At 52.2% G+C, this 20,728-nt stretch overlaps 7 protein-coding genes across 7 annotated transcripts; 2 read left to right on the forward strand and 5 right to left on the reverse strand.

Annotated features, from left to right (window-relative positions):
- Positions 1-1,166: 1,166 nt before the first annotated feature.
- On the forward strand, positions 1,167-5,969 carry PpBr36_04544 (uncharacterized protein; the record flags this gene model as incomplete). The annotated part of the gene is made up of 4 exons (XM_029891703.1): positions 1,167-4,613; positions 4,694-5,103; positions 5,178-5,280; positions 5,709-5,969. The coding sequence occupies 4 exons, from the start codon at positions 1,167-1,169 to the stop codon at positions 5,967-5,969; spliced, it is 4,221 nt and encodes a 1,406-aa protein (XP_029749134.1).
- On the reverse strand, positions 5,697-6,082 carry PpBr36_04545 (uncharacterized protein; the record flags this gene model as incomplete). Its single annotated transcript, XM_029891704.1, has 2 exons — positions 5,697-5,910; positions 6,015-6,082. 2 exons carry the CDS (start codon positions 6,080-6,082, stop codon positions 5,697-5,699), a joined length of 282 nt encoding a protein of 93 aa, XP_029749133.1.
- Positions 6,083-6,531: 449 nt separating this feature from the next.
- PpBr36_04546 (uncharacterized protein) lies at positions 6,532-9,291 on the reverse strand (the record flags this gene model as incomplete). The annotated part of the gene is made up of 4 exons (XM_029891705.1): positions 6,532-6,896; positions 6,967-7,548; positions 7,629-9,021; positions 9,130-9,291. The coding sequence occupies 4 exons, from the start codon at positions 9,289-9,291 to the stop codon at positions 6,532-6,534; spliced, it is 2,502 nt and encodes an 833-aa protein (XP_029749132.1).
- Positions 9,292-10,343: 1,052 nt separating this feature from the next.
- PpBr36_04547 (uncharacterized protein) lies at positions 10,344-11,276 on the reverse strand (the record flags this gene model as incomplete). Its single annotated transcript, XM_029891706.1, has 1 exon — positions 10,344-11,276. One exon carries the CDS (start codon positions 11,274-11,276, stop codon positions 10,344-10,346), a length of 933 nt encoding a protein of 310 aa, XP_029749131.1.
- Positions 11,277-12,044: 768 nt separating this feature from the next.
- On the reverse strand, positions 12,045-13,199 carry PpBr36_04548 (uncharacterized protein; the record flags this gene model as incomplete). The annotated part of the gene is made up of 3 exons (XM_029891707.1): positions 12,045-12,704; positions 12,777-13,044; positions 13,138-13,199. 3 exons carry the CDS (start codon positions 13,197-13,199, stop codon positions 12,045-12,047), a joined length of 990 nt encoding a protein of 329 aa, XP_029749136.1.
- A 742-nt stretch (positions 13,200-13,941) lies between these two features.
- PpBr36_04549 (uncharacterized protein) lies at positions 13,942-15,938 on the forward strand (the record flags this gene model as incomplete). The annotated part of the gene is made up of 3 exons (XM_029891708.1): positions 13,942-14,223; positions 14,301-15,787; positions 15,920-15,938. The coding sequence occupies 3 exons, from the start codon at positions 13,942-13,944 to the stop codon at positions 15,936-15,938; spliced, it is 1,788 nt and encodes a 595-aa protein (XP_029749135.1).
- A 376-nt stretch (positions 15,939-16,314) lies between these two features.
- Positions 16,315-16,539, reverse strand: PpBr36_04550 (uncharacterized protein; the record flags this gene model as incomplete). Its single annotated transcript, XM_029891709.1, has 2 exons — positions 16,315-16,348; positions 16,415-16,539. The coding sequence occupies 2 exons, from the start codon at positions 16,537-16,539 to the stop codon at positions 16,315-16,317; spliced, it is 159 nt and encodes a 52-aa protein (XP_029749882.1).
- Between the last annotated feature and the right edge of the window lie 4,189 nt (positions 16,540-20,728).

Here is a 20,728-nt window from a genome sequence, read left to right on the forward strand (position 1 = left end):
AATATTGATATGGAATCTAGAAAAAAGACAAGACACTTTTTGAGGGCGGTTGAGATGGCTAGACTTTTCTTTCTCACATTGAGCAATCTACTGAATCTCGGCGCTGACATTCATCCCATGGACTTTGGACAAGGCCGACGTGATTGAAACGGGAATAGCCAGCTGGCCTCAGTTCTCATTGGGTGGCATTTGCAAGTCGCTAGGCTTGTTGCGGATGCTTGCGGGTACCTCTATGGGACCCCTGTCGGGGTGCGCTGGAGCATTGTCGATGCCGTTGTTTGTTAACAGTAGTGACATCCACCGGAGAGCCCCTGTCGGTTTAACAGGTGGCAACAGCCAGGGATGTTTGATCACTTTGTTGCATCGCGTCCTAAGCATGGAGTCTTCCTATATTTTTAATTTACTTTTTTTTTCTTTTCTATCTGTCGGAACTATCGTATGGATATAATGACACCAAAGACTTCAGACCTGCCATAGGTGGACATTTCCGCAAACAACAAAGACAAAAACGGTAATACGGGTTGAGCTCACGCCGGGCGCTGACATCAAATCAGGACAGCTTGCAAAATAGACCAAATAAATAAATGGAACCGAGCGGTCATTGAGCTTGACTTGACTTGCATCAAACTGCACACGCCAAGCCGGATCGCCCCCTGGTCCTTTCCTCTGTGCGGTAGCCACAGTAGGTACTGTAGTGTAGTATCAATGGCTGGTCGCATTTGATGTCCATGTCAAAGTCTAGACTAGTTCGCGACACGACGCATTTGCCTAGTCTGTTGTTTTCCTATTTGCATCATATGCGTCGGAGGCAGTCCAGAAGCAACAAAAGTTCTCTTTCGAATATCAGTCTTTTTTTCCTTTGTTTGTTTCTCCGGTGCAGCGATTCTTTTGCATCACTGCTGTGCCAGTCACCCAACCCCCCCATCTTTGTTTCTCACCTAGCTTATGCGACGACGCAGCATGATCGGACCAAGCAGCTTCGCTGCCTGAATGCATCTTAACTGAACTAGTAAACCCTAAAGCCAGTCGAGCCGATCTACTACTGCTGCATCAATCCCGTGGTTGCTCGCCCACTCACACGCGCCCTCGCTTCCCGCCATTTTTTTTTAAAGTCTCGTTACCGACCCCGAAACCCCGGAAGTTGTCTACACATCGATAAATGCGGGATGCCGAACCAACAGGCCTCCAACCACCACCCAGCAAAACCGCCCGATTCCCCCGTCGACGATTCCGATTCTGACCTCGAGATCGACCTTCAGGAGCTGGACCCTCAGAGCACCTCGTCCCAGCAGCCGCTACGTGGCTCTGCCGAGTCCCACGCCCGCGACGCTGCGGAACATAGAAGCTCCCCTAGGATACCTCTGCGCAATCTACGCATGGGGGGTTTGCGTCGCTCGAGGGACCGTGGACAATATGGCGAGTTGGGACACCGAAGGGATGGGAGCAGCGACCAGTCTGACGGTCTGTTGACATCAGGGGACAGGGACGCCTCGAGCTCCAGGTTCGAAGACAGCGATAGGCACGGGGACGACGATGCTCCCCTGCTGCCGGACTCTGACCAGGGCCGTCGAAGACCTGGGGGCCACAAGCGCCTCAAGAGCATCACTGACGCGCTGCGGCTTCCCAGTTTCATGTCCGGCTCCAGCAGTGTTGCGGATCAGAGACAGCCGCCGCCAGAAGAGCACGAGGGTCAGGAGGATCATGATCCATCCGGCTCTAGGCTCGTCGCCGTTGGCTCAGCACCATCCTCTCGCTTCCCGCCAAACGCCGTGTCCAACGCGAAGTATACTGCATGGTCATTTTTGCCTATAACGCTCTACAACGAGTTCTCGTTCTTCTTCAACATGTACTTTCTTCTAGTGGCACTTTCACAGGCCATTCCAGCTTTAAGGATCGGCTACATATCGACATATATCGCCCCTCTGGCCTTTGTTCTCATGATTACACTGGGGAAGGAGGCCCACGATGACATTGCCAGGCGCCGCAGGGACAGCGAGGCAAACTCGGAACCATACACCACCATACAGTTTGACGACCCAGGGGCCACGGTGAAAAACGGCAGGTCGAGGAAGAAGCTAAAGTCTGCAGTCTCACGCAAGGCGCAACTGAGGCTTAGTGAGAGGGACAGACTGTCTGACATACAAGAGGAGGAGGAGTTGGCCGAGGGTGAAGGAGCTGGCAAGGGCGCTTCTTCCCATATCAGGGAGGTGGTGAAAGCGTCCAAGGACTTGAAGGTTGGCGACGTCCTCAGGCTAACAAAGGGCCAAAGGGTGCCGGCCGATGTCGTCATTCTACAATGTCTGGCCTCGGAAGCTACTGCCTCCACGTCGGTGGCCCCGAAGCCAGTTGAGCCTGAACTCGTGACTTTGGATGATGCATCGGTCAACGGGGGCGCATCTCAACCCCGATCCGATGGCGCCAGTGACGGCCATGGTTCTCAGGCAGGCGCGGGTGGTGAAACCTTCATCAGGACAGATCAACTAGATGGTGAAACGGACTGGAAGTTGCGTATTGCATCTCCTCTATCTCAGAACATGGCCACAGAGGAGCTTGTCAGGTTTAGGGTCACGGCTGGGAAGCCTGACAAGAAGGTCAACGAGTTCGTGGGAACGCTGGAGCTTTTGCCAAGCAGACAAGATGCCATGAGCCCTGGCGCGAGATTACCGAACGGGGATGAACTCGCAAACACGGCACCCCTTACTATCGATAACACGGCTTGGGCGAACACGGTCATCGCATCTAACGCGGTAACCTTGGCCGTAATCGTCTACACCGGGCCACAGACTCGTTCTGCCCTGTCAACATCTCCTTCTCGATCAAAGACGGGTCTTCTTGAGTACGAGATCAACTCTCTTACAAAGATTCTCTGCGCTCTTACTCTGGCACTGTCAATAATCCTGGTTGCTTTCCAAGGCTTCACCAACACTGAAGGTAACGTATGGTACATTAAGATCATGCGCTTCCTGGTTCTGTTTTCCACCATTGTTCCAATCAGTCTCCGAGTGAATATGGACCTGGGCAAGAGTGTTTACTCGTGGTTCATTCAACGCGACCCAGGCATGCCAGGAGCCGTCGTGAGGACCAGTACCATACCGGAAGATCTCGGAAGGATTGAGTACCTCTTGAGCGACAAGACTGGTACGCTTACCCAGAACGAGATGGAAATGAAGAAGATCCACATCGGCACGGTCTCATATGCCAACGAGGCAATGGATGAGGTGTCATCCTACATCAGGCAAGGCTTCCATGTCCAGCCAACACTGTCAGACGCTTCGGACAGTACTCAACTCGTCACACCATCATCAACATTCACCAACGCAGCAGCCAGTGGCACCACGCGTACCCGCCGTGAGATTGGTGCCCGAGTTCGTGACGTTGTTCTGGCCCTGGCTCTTTGCCACAATGTCACACCTACCACGGATGAGGAAGATGGAAAGACGGTCACTTCATATCAAGCATCATCTCCCGATGAGATCGCCATCGTGAAGTGGACCGAGGCGGTCGGGCTGAGGTTGACGTATCGAGATCGGCAGAGCATGATTCTCAGCTTTTCCGAGACGGGAAAGACTGTGGTCCATGTACGAATTCTCGAGATATTCCCCTTCACGTCAGAGGGAAAGCGCATGGGCGTTATCGTGCAGTTCTTCGAGCGCCCCAATGAGATTGGCAGTGGCGAGACGTGGTTCTATCAAAAGGGTGCCGACACCGTGATGAGTTCCATCGTTGCCGCAAACGACTGGCTCGACGAGGAGACTGCAAACATGGCCCGGGAAGGTCTACGTACGCTGGTCGTCGGTCGTAAGCGCCTCTCAGCGGAGCAATACCGCGAGTTCTCCAGTAGATACCAAGAGGCATCCCTTGCCATCAACGGGAGGGACGCAGGCATGCAAAAGGTCGTCTCACATTACCTCGAGCGCGACCTGGAGCTGCTTGGAGTGACAGGAGTAGAGGACAAGCTGCAGAAAGATATCAAGCCGTCCCTAGAACTTCTACGCAACGCCGGTATCAAGATTTGGATGTTGACTGGTGATAAGGTCGAGACCGCTCGCTGCGTCGCCGTCAGCTCCAAACTGGTTGCGCGTGGCCAGTACATCTATACCTTGGCCAAGATGAAGCGGTCTGACAGTGCTCAAGACCACCTCGACTTTCTACGGAACAAGACGGACGCGTGTCTTCTCATTGACGGCGAGAGTTTAGCTCTTCTACTGCAACACCATCGACTAGATTTTGTGTCTGTTGCAGTACGTCTACCGACAGTGGTAGCTTGCCGATGCTCTCCGACGCAGAAGGCCGAGGTAGCACGGCTCATCAGGGACTACACTCGCAAGCGTGTCTGTTGTATCGGGGACGGTGGCAACGACGTCTCCATGATCCAAGCTGCCGATGTAGGTGTCGGTATCGTAGGCAAGGAAGGACGACAGGCCAGTCTGGCAGCCGACTTTTCCATTGAGCAATTCCACCACCTCACCAAGCTTCTTGTCTGGCATGGTCGTAACAGCTACAAGCGAAGTGCCAAGCTCGCTCAGTTTGTCATTCATCGCGGTCTCATCATTGCAGTCTGCCAGACCATGTACAGCATTGCCATGCATTTCGAACCGGATGGCTTGTACAAGGTGCGTTTCATTCGTTTGCACTTCAAGCTGATATCAAACGGAAACACCTTAGCTAACCAAGAAATATCACATTGTTGCAGGATTGGCTACTGGTCGGGTATGCCACAATGTACACCGCGTTCCCAGTGCTCTCTCTGGTTCTCGACAAGGACGTGGACGAGAACCTTGCAAATCTTTACCCGGAGCTCTACAAGGAGCTCACATCGGGGCGGTCACTCTCATATCGGACCTTTTTCGTCTGGGTCTTTGTCTCGGTCTATCAGGGAGGCATCATCCAGGGCCTCTCGCAGCTGCTTACCGAGGTTGACGGTCCCAAGATGGTGGCAGTCAGTTTTACCGTCCTGGTGCTCAACGAACTGCTCATGGTAGCCATTGAAATCACGACATGGCATCCGGTTATGATAGTATCGATAGTTGGCACATTCCTGGTATATATGGGGTCGATACCCTTCTTGTCGGGGTATTTTGATCTCAAGTTCATGATTACATTGTAAGTTACCTGCACACTGGGCCGTCTTTACTCATTCTCACAACTGACGCTTTGGTTTTCTTTCACTTGTACAGGGACTTCTTGTGGCGAGTCTTGGCCATCCTCGCCATCTCCCTCATACCCCCCTATGTCGGAAAGCTTATCAGGAGGACCATGAAGCCGCCATCTTACAGAAAGGTGCAGGGTATATAGTTGGCGATGAGATATTATTTTCCTTAGCGTTTTCAGTACAAAGTATGTTTACTAGCTGCATTAGATGGCGTCTGCAGGTCGTTGGCGGGTGTTTAGTCTTTCCGTATTTGTGCACTGCTGCGAGCATAGATATCCTTCACGAAGAATAGCAAAACAAAACATGCCGTACCAGTTCTTGCTTGTGTGCTTGTCCTTGTATCATGTAGAAGAAATTCCATCGAGGAGGAACTGGCCTGCCGATTCCATTATACACAGCTGGCAATCCCTCAGCATTATCCTTTTTTGCCACTGGCATGCTGAGTAGTTAAATGCTTGATCTGCGTTTCTATCCATAATGCAAATGCCCACCGAGAAAAGAACAAGGACTTGTGCTTGCTACAGAAGACTGACACAGCCACAACTTACCATGTCAGCAACAGAGTTTCAGCAAAATGTCCCGGAGGACCTGGGACCTGGGCCACGGCCCGCTCAAACGCAACGCACAGTCCGGCTTGCGGTTCGACGCGGTGAACGCTGCCGTTCAACAACAGCCCGGCTGCTGCAGTGTCGTTGTCGCTGTCGTTCTCGCGCAGGAACGAGGAGCTCGACCGGGAGCGAGCCCGAGGGAGGGGCCCGCTGGCGGAAACGGCGGGGCGGGTTATTTTGTGTCCCGTTTGGTTCTTTCTCAGGGGTAGTTGAAGAAAGTTGCCAGTAGTGACATGCGAAACCAGAAAAAGTACTTGTCTCGGTAAGGGCTTTTCTTGTCCTCCTGTGGGGCAGTAGAAAGCGGGGGAAAGTAGAGCGACATGATCCAGTCGCCAGCTGCTTCATCTCCTGGAAAGTGATTGAGCAACGGGGATCTGCCATCAGAAACACTACAGCGCTATACTTTGTTGTCACTCGTTGTAGCGTTTTGAAGAGGAAAAGAAAGAAAAGGAAAAAAAAAAACACCTGCAGTCATGAGAAGAAATATCACCAGCTACACTTTTGAGCCACAGCTAGCTTTTAATTCTGTTTTCTTTTCGTCCGGCAACGTAGCAATAATTCAAAAGAAGTATGATTCCCGATAGCAATGACGCAAACCCCAAATAATTTCCAAGTCAACCGCTGCAGAACAAAACGCCGTGATCCGTGATAATACATGCACCAATAGTCCCATTACATTCTTTCAGTCCAGCTCAAACACGCCGTAGCACATAGACAAACCCATGGCCAACAGTACATGATGTTTATGACAAACAATCAAAGGACATGTACCTATTTCGTCACAGTCGCCCATCCTTCTCCCTTTTGCGCAACCTCATTTCTAGGAAGGATTGCAACCTCCCGGCTCAGGAGACCCCTGAGTTCAGGGGTAATGACCTTTACGACATCTTCTTGTTGATCTGGCGACTTGCCCTTGTTACGGGATGGGGAGCGAGGGTCGGTACTAGGCTCGTTGCCTGCATGGGCTCCTCCATTGGATGAAGACGACGCTATGGTGCTTGGTGAACGTATAGTTCTCGGCGATGGGAAATTCTTCTTCTTATCAATAGCCTCAACTAATCGTTGGAAGCGACGGAACAGAGCCTCCGCTCGGATTAGGGTAGACTCGAGATCCATAGTGCAGGAGAGCTCGTTGACTGAGAAGAAGTTGGTTAGCACACTGCATGGAATGTGACTGAGTTGAGGGCCCTCTAGTGCCAAACATACCGTATTTCAACACCTCATCGAAATGTTTAAGGTGTGTCATGATTACGTCGCGATGCTTCTCCAGAATTGCCAGCGCGAAGAACAGGTGGAAGCTGCTGGTCAGGTAGTCGGTCCAGAGAACCTCCCACAGATGAAGCACATCTAGCCACTCAAACTCACGCTTGTACCAAACCAATAACATCCTGAAGAAGAAGAAGAAGTTTGTGCTATCGGCCGACTGAAGGTGCGCATAGAGCTTGGGGTCCATAAACTGGACCAAGTGATCAAGCGCCAGCAATTGCGCACGCATGCCGGATTGGTCTCGAAGAAAGTTACGCTCCATACGATCCATAAAGCGTTGGAAACACCAGAACGCAATAGCATCGTCTTGTACCACGGCGTATATCGGCGCTAGCAGATCCGACATTCCTTGAACGTATCCCAGCTCCTGGTTGTACTCGTTGTACGTGAGGAGGAGGTCCTTCAACTGTTCCATGTGAACGTTGGTCCCTGAAGATGCAAAAGGGGAATCTGGATCGGGATGAGGTATGTTCTCCCCAGCGAAGATGGGCACTGTTCGATCTGTGCGGTGGACATCCTTCTCTGCAACCATGGAAACAGATATCAGTATCAACCCGTAAAAAAAAGCAGAGAACAACGGGCTCAGTGGTGTATTTTCTCACCTATACGTCCTCTTTGCTCCCTCCACCATTCGCCGGCTTCCCCCTTACCTCCCAAATCAACAAGTCGCTCCCACCAAGCCCCTTTAAGCTTCACATATCCGTCCCGTAGCGATGCAACCTGCGCTTTTCGTTCATCTGCAGTGCTGTACCAGTCATAAACTCCCAGAAGAAAGAGCCATGCTTCTTTACGCACGCCATCGTCCGGGTCTAAGCCGCCGTGAAATATTCTCTCTTTGACCTCGTCAACGGTGTACGTGAGCCGCCCGGTGCGCGCGTCAAAAAATCCTTTCCATTCGCTCAAAGTGACGGTTTTGCGTTGCTCCTCGAGCGACATGGCACCTGTGGCGCCCTCAAGCAACTCAAACTCGCCAACATCGGTATCCTCAAGCTCCATCACATCACGCGCTGTCCATATGCGTTGACGGCGGTCACGCTCGCTCTGTTCGGCAATACCCATCGCCCACCGCGCAAGGTAGATACGCGCGCTATCGAACTCGTCCTGAATCGTCTGGACTTCTGGGTTGCGCATCAGGCGCCGGACTTGTGGTGGCATGCTGGGATTTTCCATAAGATCCTGGGCCGCCTGGCGTGTCATGGTTGTCACCTTGGAGAACTTCTCCATGATGTTCCAACCTGTCTCCTTGACAAACTTCATAAAGGGATCCATGCCAGCATCTACAGATGTTGATGCACCTGCAGCAGTGGAGGATCCAATACCCCTGGCGCTGTCCCGTTTTCCGATCTGGCTGGGGGAGCTGCTCGTCAAGCTTCCACCAAATGCTTCGCTATCCTCCTTGCTGGGCTCTACTAGATAGATGTTCGGCTCGGCTCCGCTGCGCTCAACCTTAACGTAGCGACGGAGCCACCGTAACACTTCATCTCCACCCCAGAACATCTGTCCACCCTCGCCGAAAGGGTCGAAGCTATCACGCGTTATCTTCTTCTTGCGGAGCATGGTTGACTGGCACTCGCTATCGTGGAAGAATAGGGCTGGAAATGAGTCACCAGCTCGCGTGTTGATGATGACGGAACCAAACCACCAGCCCAGACTGGGCGGACGCACCAGGAGGCTGTAGATCGCCGAGACAGGGACGGCAAACGCATAATGACCTATCGAGCCACTATGTGTCGTTACTGTGGGAGGCGGAGGTACTAGGTAGGACTGTTTTGGAGGAGAATCTCCCTCACAAAGGTCGACCTTGACATAGATGCTGGCCGAGTCGCCAAGTGAGGACTCTGGAAGCCATGCGAGGAGCAGATCAGAGGAGGCAGGGTTGCTCTTGGCGGATGAAGATGAGGTTGGGCGGGTATCGTTGCGCGGTGGCTTTTGCTGCAACAATGCAATGAAGCCAGGAATGTTGTCCTTGGAAGAGGGCGTTGGGTGGATGTAAACCTGTTGTAGTATATTCTGGCGCGTTAGTACCAGGTCGCTAGTGCGTGTTACGTAGCCGAGCAGGAGTAGCTATTGAGAAAATACAAACTGGGCACTGAAGTCACAGACCTTGCTTTTGGAATACAACAGCTTCACCCCCTTACCAGACTCGGTATGGGTGATGGTGTTGTAGTCCCCTTCTTCGTCGTCGCTCATGGCGTAGTAGCTACCGGCCGGAGATGCCGGTCTTTGCGCCGAGTTGTTGTCGGATGGGTGACTGTTGGAGGTCATGGTCGAACGGCCGGGTGAGGCACGGCGACGGCCGTCAATTAACGGGACGAGAAGGTAACAAGAGGATTATGGTAGCCTCCGTTTTGATTACGTGCTACTTGTCGAGATTGGCATGCGCAAGACAAATTTGGTTCCGCGGCGGAGTAGTCTAGGATCAAGGAATCAAAAGGGCATGATGGGAACACCCCATGTGACTGTCGCGATAGGATGGATAAAGCGTCATCGGACGTGTCTGAGAGTTGCGTCTCGTTTATGTTTGCGGGGGTGGGTGACGGTGGTTCGATTGGGCGCCGCTAAGAATAAGAGCTGCCTCAGTGATGACGCCCTACAGTCAATGAAAGTTGCCCCTCACTGAGCTACCGATAGAAATGACGGGCATGCATGACTGCGGCCCCGCAATGTCACATGCGGAGAGAGGCGTGCCTTTGGAGAAGTACTGCGCTCCAGGATTCCGCACAATTCATAGAAGAAAGAGAGATTTAGGGTACATGGTATCAAAGTTACTTTTGTACTTCTGCATCCTTAAAACCAGGGTACCTCAGCTACCCCTTGGGTCGGTACCTGTATGGGCAACTGCGACACTAGAAGCTTCGTCGCCTTCAATGTATGCCTGAATAAAAGTTGCCTCATTACCCGGGCGCAAGAGGCGATCGATGATGGGATCACAGATTCAGCATGTGTACTATTTACATTGCTTTTGTACGTCTATTTGCAGGAAATAATTAGTTTTAGACCGAGACAGATCATGTCGGTTATGAAATTAAACTATCAGAATCCACCATATGCTTGAGAAACCCAGAGCGAACTGCTTTGTTGGCAGATCAAGGATTGCTCGGATGGCCAGGTCAGGTTAATGCGCCACCAACCGAGCTGTCACCTGGTTGGATCCAAACGCCGCGAGAATTTTAGACATCTGCATCATAAAACGGGGCTTTGGCTTTTTTTTTTTTTTTTTTGTATTTTAGTTAGTATAGCATGTAGCGATATGCATACATCCGCAGGATCAAATCAAGTAGAAAGGATCAATATATAATTTTCTACGAGCCACGCAATCATCGCATGCGAGGGCCGCGCGGCAGCCCACCCGCTCTTGGCCCCTGAGGAAGTCCACCACCAGAACGACCGCCGCCGCCACCTCCGCCAGAGTAATCTTGCTGGCCCGATGACCACGGCGAGTTCGAAGATACGTATGCCCTATCGTTACCACCGCCTGCCCCATAGCCACCGCCACCACCATCGTACATCCCACCTGGTGCAAACCTGTCCTCGTAGTCCCCTGCCCCGCCGCCACCACCGCCCCCGCCGCCGCCATATCCGCCCCCGGATGGCGCAGGCGGCTGAAATGGTCCCGATGAAGAAGCCGGGCTGGTCGTCCTAGCACCGCTGCCGCCCGCACCCCTTTGGAATAGTCGGTTCCGCAGTCGATCCTGTGCCGAGCCGCCGCCGCCGCCGCCGCCTCCCGGCGGAGGAGTGCTGCTGTTACCATAAGCCGTCTGGTAGCTTCCTGCCCGCTGACTGGGCAGTGGTCTAGCCTGCACCTCGTCTCGCGGGTCGCTTCCCCTCGCTGCCGCGTACGGGTTCATCCGGCCGCCGCTTTGCTGCTCCGCCCCGCGCATGGGCGGTGGCTGGCCGCGCCCCTGCCGCAGAGACTGCTGGTCCTGGCGACCGCCGCCGCTGTCCCACAGCGAGCTTAGCGCGCCGCCGCCACCTCCACCTCCACCGCCGCCACCAGAGGCAGTTGCCCCGTAGCGGCTACCAACCGCGGGCTGCGAGTAGACTGGCGCGACGGGAGGCGGGGCCTTCGGGTCTGGAGGAAGCCAGTTTGGGAACGGGCGTCCGTTTTCAGTATAGTATGCGCGTAGGACTCGGCAGACGTGCGTGTCGTCCTCTGTGTCACCGTCCGCCTCGCCGCCCAGCAGTGTGGTTCGGAGGGTTGTGATGCGTGAGGTTGTGGTCGTGAGGATGTTCGAGTACCAGGATGCCATGGCGGGCGCCGGTCCAGCACCCGACCGACAAGCGGGCGGGTATCGTCGTAGCGTAGCGCGTGGCTATTCTTCGTTCCAATTTGGGAGGTTTATGGTGGCTGGCTGAGTGACTGTTGGATTTCGTGAGAAAGATTGGACACGCGACAAAAATTGGTGTCCTTGGCAGAGGGGGAGGGGCCGGTTCGCGAGGATTTGATGACTAGGGTAAGAAAGTAAATTCCTTAGTTGCGGTGTATATTGTATGAAGCACAGTTTGCGTATTTTTTGCGCGATAAGAGTAGACACGGTTGTGAACTAATCCAGTCTGATTGAGTGGAAAGCGAGGTGGCAGGTAAATGCCGGTGGATATCTCAGCTATGTGCTACGTAGGGAGAATTGATTCTTCGGGGATTTAGACGGGTCGGGCACCGAGTCGAAATGCCTGGAATCCCATTGTTTCAAGTCGGATGGATTTGTACCGTGGAATGCCCCTCCGACCGGCGGCTGATGGTTGGTTGGAGCTTCTGCGCCCTGCACGCTTGGTCGCATGAGGTTATGCAGTGGCAACGTCTCCCCTGGCCGTGCCAAACACATTTCCACAACTAATTTTGGTCGCTGCTCTTTTTGTTAGTGAGCAAACAAGTAGATGATCTGAACATACTTCTGGGTATCTTTAGCATTGACGACAGTAATGTTCCCTTATTAGCAATACATTGCAATTGTACCAACAACAACCCAGAATCCTGATGCCGAATTCCTCCATCCCATTTCCCCTGACACTGGCCTGATCTAGAAAGCGAGCAACTTCTCTTTGCTTTGTCCCTCCGTCTCCTTCTCGAGCTGGACCTTCTTTCTCTTGGCCATGCGCACAACCCGTCCACGTTTGCGCTTGTCTCCGGATTTGCTCTTCGACTTGGTGGTCTCCTCGTCGTCGCTGACCTCATCGTCGTCGTCGTCCTCTTCCTCAGAGCCGTCGTCACTGCCGAGCCAGTCCTCGATATCACCCAGCTCATCCTCGCTCTCTTCAATGTCGCTGACATACTCGATGTTACCATCCAACTCTTCCTCCTCCTCTTCCTCCTCCGAATCATATTCCTCTTCATCGATTGGATTACCGTCTTCATCCACCTCGATTCCCTTATCCCTGTCCTTGTCGCGAACTCCATCGCCGTCACGCTCCATGGCCTTGAGAACCTTGCCCCAGATGGCCTCGCTGACATTGAGTGGCTGGTCGCCATATGCACCCTGGCGCAAACGCTCGATGAGCTCGCGCTCGATCGTCCGCTCGAGCTTGGCTGCCCTCTCGGCCTTGCGCTCACGAGCAGCCTCTCGGTGTCTAACCTTGGGCGCTAGCTTGGGAACAAGCTTCTCGCCGAGCCGCTCATCTTCGGCTGCTATCCTCCGCATTCGGATCTGCACTTGTGTGAGTCGGGTAAGACGCTGCTTGGCCTGTTTGTAAAGTGCCGTTAGCAAAATCGTAGACAAGTTGAACTAATTCATTCATGCGCGGTAAGTACCAACCTTGTGCTTCTGAAACTTTGGAAAGAACTGCAACTTCTCGTCGATCTGCTCAAGAGCCTTGGCGTAGTTGTTTGAGAGTTTGATACGCTCCCATAATTTACTCGGCATATGAGCCCTCTCAATAGTCTTGATATAGAGGTAGAGCGTGTCCTTGGTCGGGTGCGACCGGACCGTGGCATAACGCGAGTTGGCTAGAGGGCATGATTGCCTGTTGCAAAAGCCCGTTATGTTGTACTCATTCCGACAGAAGTTCTGGTTTTTCGTTGTCCTTCACGAGAAGACTGTTAGCAACATATCGACCGATCGACTGGGTGAGTGAGCTCATCTTTCACAACAGTCATCTTTCTTGTCACACACTTACGAGAGCTTGAAGGAGCAGAACTGCTGGTTGATGATGTTCCATATTATCTCGTCGGAAGCCATTGTGAACTGTAGCGTGAGATCCTCTCAAGACTCGCTTTAGTTAAAGCGAGGACTCCTTGTGTTGAAAGACGTAGTGGTGAAAAGAAGTTGTACGATGGTAGTTCTGCTGTCGGCGGAGGGGCAGCTGTGTCTAATCGCCTCCGAGAAAAAAAAGTTGGCTTGGAACGAACTTTTAGGCGGTGATCGATTTCAAAATTCTAGTGGAGCCCTGACAGTCAAAGCTCCCATAATTGGACAAAATCACATTTAACCCTGTCCTTGTAGTGGGTCATGTGGGGTATCAGTACTGCAGAAAAAGCTCAAAAGTGTGGACCAAACAACCACGGCAATGACTGACTGCCAAAGATTTAGATGCCGGCCAAATATAGCTCTGGAATTGCAGTCGCAATAAAATCGACGATTAGGGAAAAAAAAAAAAAAAAAAAAAAAAAAAAAAAAAAAAAAAACGCGGATCTGAGAAAGGGCATGGGTGCTGGTAGAGATCAATAGGTCAGATTTCTTTTTTCAACGGAAATAATATTTGACTATAAGGTCTGTTTAGTCTGGTGTAAATTGCCGTCCTTCCGTGTCACCCACTCTAAAGCTTCAGTGGGGATAGCTGCTTTTTCCAGTTTGCTTCTCCAGGCAGGTTGGTCAAACATTGACATACAGTACAATACCTTGCGAACTAGTATCACTTCCAACTGCCGCGGATGCTGTTCACTGCTAATCCCAGGAAACTTGTTTATTACAAGTAAGGCCAATGCTTCGGCTTAACCTGAAGCAATTGGGCAGCTTACCTTGCCGACATCTGAGGTTTTCAGTCCCTAGATCAGAGAGCAGGTTACTGGTCCCCTGTGGATCAAGACCACATCCAATCCAGACGTTGAAACTGAATTTTCAACGACAAACTCATCACGAAGCCCGCCACCCAGGGACATCTCGAACACTTACATCCCATGATGATACCATTTACGCTCTCTCTTCCGCACAAGGAAGAGCCGGTATAGCCGTCATCCGCATCTCGGGTCCAGACTGCCTAGAGGTAGGTTAACCGATTGGAAATCCAAAATAATAGCGTGCTTTACCCCATCACTCGGTTAGGTATACTAACTAGACCAGATATACCGACGTCTGTGCCCTGGCAAGAAACCGCTCAAGCCTCGGTACGCAACCGTCAGGACTCTTTATGCACCGGAAGACGGACCAGGGTCGCCGGACGTGCTCGACTCCGGTGCCCTGGTCCTCTACTTCCCGGGGCCCAAGACCGTGACCGGCGAGGACGTTCTCGAGCTGCACACGCACGGCGGGCGGGCGACCGTCAAATCGGTACTGTCCGCGATCCCCCGATGTGTCCCGACGGCCGCGGCGCGCGTGCGATATGCAGACCCGGGCGAGTTCACGCGGCGCGCCTTCTTCAACGACCGCCTTGACCTCGCGCAAGTGGAGTCGCTCGGCGACGCGCTGGATGCTGAGACGGAGCAGCAGCGCCGTGCCGCCGTGCGGGGGTGTTCGGGCCGCCTGGGCGCGTCGTACGACGACTGGCGTGAGAGGCTTCTCTTCGCTCGTGCCGAGATCGAGGCCCTGATCGACTTCTCCGAGGACCAGCACTTTGAGGAGAGCCCGCACGAGCTGCTGCACAGCGTCGTGGGCCAGGTGCGCGACATACTCGCCCTCATCGCCCTGCACGAGATGGCCTCGAAGCGCAGCGAGCTCCTGCGCAAGGGCATTAGGATCGCGCTGCTGGGCCCGCCCAACGTCGGCAAGAGCTCTCTTATGAATTTGATCGTGGGCCGTGAGGCGTCTATCGTCTCGACCGAGGCTGGGACTACGAGGGACATTGTCGAGGCGAGTCTGGACATACGGGGCTACCTGTGCACGTTTGCCGATACCGCAGGTTTCAGGTCCGAAGGGATGGCCGACGCATCCGCGCCCGCGGAGATTGGCATCGTTGAGAAGGAAGGGATCCGCAGGGCGAGGTCCAAGGCCCTCGGCTCGGACATAGTCGTGGTTCTAGCATCCGTCGAGAAAGAGAGCAAAGGCGAATACTCGATCTGTTACGAGCAAGAGACGGTCCAGCTTGCGGCGCAGGCCCCGCAGAGTCTTGTAGTCATCAACAAGAGCGAGCAGGTCCCCGCGTCAGCACTCAAAACGCTGGTAACAGACTTCAAAGGGCGCGTCTTGGCACCAGTTCCGGGCCTCCAAGGTGCTGAGCCGCTCTTAATATCATGCAAGGAGGGTGGCAACGCTGACGCCGTAGGGCTGAAGAATAACGTAGCCGACCCCGGCTCTATCCATGCTCTGGTAGACAGCTTATCCGCCCGCTTTGAGAGTTTGACATCTCTGCCTGACGACATGCAGGACCTCCTGGGTGTCACTGAACGTCAGGGTCAGTTACTAGCTAGATGTCGTGGTCATCTAGATGACTTCATTTCCGAAGCCACCCGGAGTTCCGAGAAACCAGGCAGCCAGATCTACCAGCACGAAGAGGATATAGACGTCGTCCTTGCTGCTGAACATCTCCGCTATGCCGCCAATGCTCTGGCCGAGATAACGGGCCGTGGCGACTATGGAGACACTGAAGAGGTTCTCGGTGTCATATTTGAAAAGTGAGTGCCTATTTACTTATGTTGAATCCCTTGACTCCTGACAGTCGAGACGTCTTAAACCATGGCTTGCTATTTAACGTTTCTTTATATCAACTTGAATTGGAACTTCACTAACAGCCACTTAATGATCAGGTTTTGTGTGGGTAAATAATATTGATAATTTGTAGCTCTATTGTAAAACAGCATGTCTAGCGAATGGATATAGGGAAAACAGCTCGAGGCAGCGGTGCCCCCAGCCCGATTCCGTTCATCGCTAGCCACCCTCCCGCCCCGAAAGAGACGAAGAGAGATTTTGCTAGATGAGGAACAGAATAGTACAGAATAGAAATAAAAAAGGGCTGTCTATGAGCGCCTGCGTAATGCTGTCATTGTTTCTGGTGATATCCGCGGTTGCCGCGTCCTGTTCTAAAAGTGGTTGCCCGTTGGTTGAGTATTGTATCGCTCGCTGGAAAATGCTGAGGGGGGTTTTGTTGCCGAGTAGGTTTAGGCGAAGACGCTTCAGATGATCTGATCATTGTGGCTTGCGCTTATTTCTTCTCCTCCTCCTCATCGTCATTTCCCCTGAGATATATTGTTAGCTTGGGCGGTCTCCTAAAGCCAGGGCTGCACCAGGAATATAAAACTCACTTGTTGTAGCCGGAGCGACCCTGGAGACGGTACTCATCCTCTTCATCGGGCTTCTGGTTGTAGCCGCTGCGCCCAGCCTCAATGACCGGGAAGCGAGGGGCAGTGAAGGAAGTCGTGGCAGCCATTGTGAAAATGTCGGTATTTGTTGTCTGTGTGACAGAGATATTGGCAGCTTTGGTGATGATAGGCTTGTATATGTGTTGGAAGATTGTTCGTATTGTTGCTGTTATTGTGATGATGGAGTTGATACAAACAGAAAGGCATCCCGACGAGGGAGATATCAAGACTTATATAGATGGATGAGACAGTGCAGAACAAGTATGAGCAGTAAACATTTGAGGTACTCCGGCCATGTCATCGATCCGTCCCGTCAATCCTCGGGGGTGGGATGCTTAACGGTGGGCATAGACACGGAGCTACTTCACACCCTAAGCCACCGGTGTGGCTGTCAGAAAGTGATGACATGAGTTCTGGAGCAATTCTAGACGCAGGGAATTATTAGGCAGCAAAAATATTGCAGCACAAGGGAGGGATCCAAAATAAGTAAAAATAAAAAAAAATAAAATAAAAAGGGCCATACTGCTCAGCCAGCTCCATACTTAGCCATTATGTGCCGTAATGCTTATTTCCCTTTTGCGGTTGCCTATAAGCCGGGGGTATGTAGGTAAGGTAAAGAAATAAAATGTGTAAATTCAGGAGGTATTGTACACAGTGATTTTCGCCGTGGTCCCGCCGCCGACCGGTATGATGTTAAGTGACTAGTGATGGTTGGTACATTGAGGGCCATACTGCATGATAGACAAAGAGGTACATAACTAGATGTGTGTGGCAGTACAAACCTTGAGAAAAAAGAAGAAAAAAGGAGGTGAAATTGAAAGGAGAGTATTGAAAATCTCACGTGCAGCTAAAGGAGTGTCAGGCTCTCTCGAATACGCGCAAAACTACCGTGTTTGGAAAAGCGTGTCTGGAAATATCGAGCGTGAGATGGCGGGCTGTCTGATGTGTACATGGGAATAAAATGAAATGGAGGGTATGCTGTCTGTAGGTGAAGGAGAACAATTGCATTTTTTTTTCTTTTTTTTTTTTTCTCTCTCTTCTGGATATTGTTTGGGGGAGTGGGTCGAAAATCTTCCGCGATCCGCCAGTTTGGGTCTGCTGTACCACAGAGCAAAAAGTGCAAGACAAGGAGGGCAGCGTAAGGATGCGGAACAGGGGCAGGCTCCATGTCAGGGCTTGTGCAACGTCGGATTGGACCTTTGTGCGGTATTGCCAGACAAGGTGCATCAATAAACCAATGTACTTGTATTTAGCAGGGTGTACCGTACTGTATGTATTCTTGGCTAAGAATAGGCGAATCAGCGAACTCTAAAGCTAATATGGGGGTTAAAAGGTACAACAATCTGTGCCCTCCCGTAAGGCAGTTCACCTTGTCAGCAAGATACCCACTCAAACGCACTCAGCAGCGCAGAAACTAAGGTGGGAAAGAGGCTGAGCCTGGCTCTGGTTGACTCAGATACAAGGCAATAAACAATACTATGGGGCACACGGGTTAAGCCTCCATCCCACCCACAGCCGTGCCTAGGTAGGTACAGTATTAGTATTGTAAGGTTGTTTTTAGTGACTTGTTGCACGCGGAGGTGCCGATTTTCTTGGGTTTCTACGGATGTTGGAGAGTTAGGATTGAGTAGGAGCCGACTGCCGTTGTACGTCCGTCCTCTATACACACCTTACTTACCGTACGTAGTATCTCCATATTCCCCACCCATCCACATTCTCTTGTCACTGCAGCGCTTTTTTGCGCTGGGTCCCGACATTTTGACACATTTGCCACCGATATCAGGGTCGTATACTTTATAAAGTAGGTACTTGGGTACATAGCCATAAAAGTCTCACAGCACTAAGGCCGCAAGTCTGCATGCGACGATCGTTACATGGGTTTTCCTGCTTCAAGCGTCATATTACTAACATCCAGTGACAAATCTTACCAGTAGCTTCTATATTTTTGTTCGTCATGATAACACAACGAACGACTCACCGTTTCTTGATTGTTGACACCATATGAGCCACAAGCCAGTGATCGGCAGAACAAGCCGCGCTGCCTGAATATGCGTTTTGCAGCCAGAATGCTCCAAAAACGAACGACCAGCATGTAGATCTGATCAGCAGCCTGTCGGCAATGTCCTTGCGGTAATGAGAACACAATGGCCACGACTTTATAGGAGCACCTACGCAATCAAGGCATCAAGGTAAATGCATTTGATCCCTAAAATGGACAACAGCGGATATCAACGCAGAAATTGGCCTACAAGAACCAAAATTGGAGATGAAAACGGCCGTTGTGGTTAGCCAGTTGGTGATGTCTGTGCATGAACCAACGGGAAAACACTTTGGCAGCGGGTAGGCAAATAACGAAAAGGTGGAATCCGCCCGCGAATGCCAAGGATAGAATTAAAAGGCAAAAAGCTCAGATTGGCTACGGAGCACGAAAACGGCGTTCCGGAGATGGTTGACACCCCAATCCAGGGGTATTCGACGTTTGGTGGGTCCAGGTCTCTAGTCTAAGTACCGGTAGTAGTCGCTGGCTACACCCAGCGACGTAATTTGGCAGCCACGTGGAGTCGGGCGGCCAAAAGAGAATCCGTCTGATGTGTGCTGATGCGGTGCGGCAGGCGAAAGCCGGCGCCCTAATCTGTGAACGGAACAGGACCGGGGCTGTGCTATGCTATTATGGCAGCTCATTCTGCTGATGCTGTATGGTCCTCGGGCTCGGTAACCCAATTCGCTCCTCGTGCGCAGTATGACCCATATTTCCAGACATTACTGCTGCTGTATGGTGTCGTTCTATACATAACCTTCTATGGCGTCTGGCTGCAGCGAGGTCATGTTCTCACTCCGGTCCTACCCATACATAGATCAGAATAAGAGTCATCCGTCTATATTGGGAATCTATCTACCTAAGGTAAGGTAGGTAGTCATCATTTTTGGCAAGCCTGGAAATAGTAACCGTTTGCCGACATGTCCGGTAAGTGTGCTCGTGCCGGATTTTCGGAGATATTAACTCCCAAGACGGTAAGTTGTTGGATGGCATGTTACTGATTGATTTGTGTGGTGGTACTGGGGCTTATTGAGTTTACTGGTAAGAATGCAGAACCGAGGTGTGGTGGAGAGCGGATTCATGGCAGCAGGAAGGAGAAAAAGGAAAAAAAAAAAAAAAAAAGACGTTACCGCCATACGTAATGAATGTACAGTAGTGCGGTGGATACCTTATTCTTCCTGGTTACACTACCCTGAGTACCCTAGCTATCTTCGGTACCCAACCGAGGACGGCTTCCCTCATTGGAAGCCTTGCGACAAGGTGCCTGAACTTCTGCGCTTGTCAGACGTGCATTCCATTTTCTCACTCAGATTCCGACACCACCTGCACCAAGACCAAGACAAAAGATGACGCCCGCCCGCCAGAAACAATGGAGCCCCCACTGAACAGATAGCGTCGCTTGTTTTTGCCAGAATGGTCAGGTGGGTTCTCACCGAGTCCCTTGGGCAAGAGGCGCAGCCAGCCCTATGGGGGCTATTTTTCTGCTGTAACCCTTCAATGGCTGAGTCTTGGCGATTGCTTGCGATCTGGAGCCACGTTGTCGGCATCCATTCAGCTCGGAGGAGGGGGATGGATTCGACTTTTGTCTCAATAGGGTTCTCGGCATCGCGCCGGCGACCCGGGGACTCGTCATGCACACGCATGTGGCCGGCTGAAGTCTAGGTCTGGTCGGTTACACCTGTTTCCTGCTGACCATCACACCTGCCGCTTGCCACCTGCTGTTGCCACAGGGCGCTAGTACCTGGACTGAATCACTCCAGAACGCTCTTCATCTCGCCTGGCATAGATTCATTGGGGGCCGAATTCTATCAGGACAAACGTCTGATTGCTGTCGTCCAGCCTCCCTCCAAGCCTCCGAGCCACGAGACCCAAGAAATGCCAACATCTCGCTTAACATCTTGCTGCCTTGTGTCGTCCTGAACAAACTTCCGTCTTATCCGAGAACATGGCGAACCTTTGCGTCTGCATCACACCGGAAGACGACCTCTCCTGCTGGCCGGATTAATGACCCCCGGCGCAGACGACTTGTCTGTAAGAGAAGAACACCCAAGTGGCCCCCCAGATGCGAATAGAGGCAATTCGAAATGAAGCTATTCACGTAGCCTCGCACCGCCAGGGTGACTCTTGTCCACCCCAACTATCGCATCGCTTCTTCGGGCCGGTGGGGGCCAGGATGCTGTGCCACAGGGGCGGAGTAGATTGACCGAGACTGGCACCGT

Source organism: Pyricularia pennisetigena, chromosome 6 (assembly GCF_004337985.1).
Source record: "Pyricularia pennisetigena strain Br36 chromosome 6, whole genome shotgun sequence".
Lineage (NCBI taxonomy): Eukaryota > Fungi > Ascomycota > Sordariomycetes > Magnaporthales > Pyriculariaceae > Pyricularia > Pyricularia pennisetigena.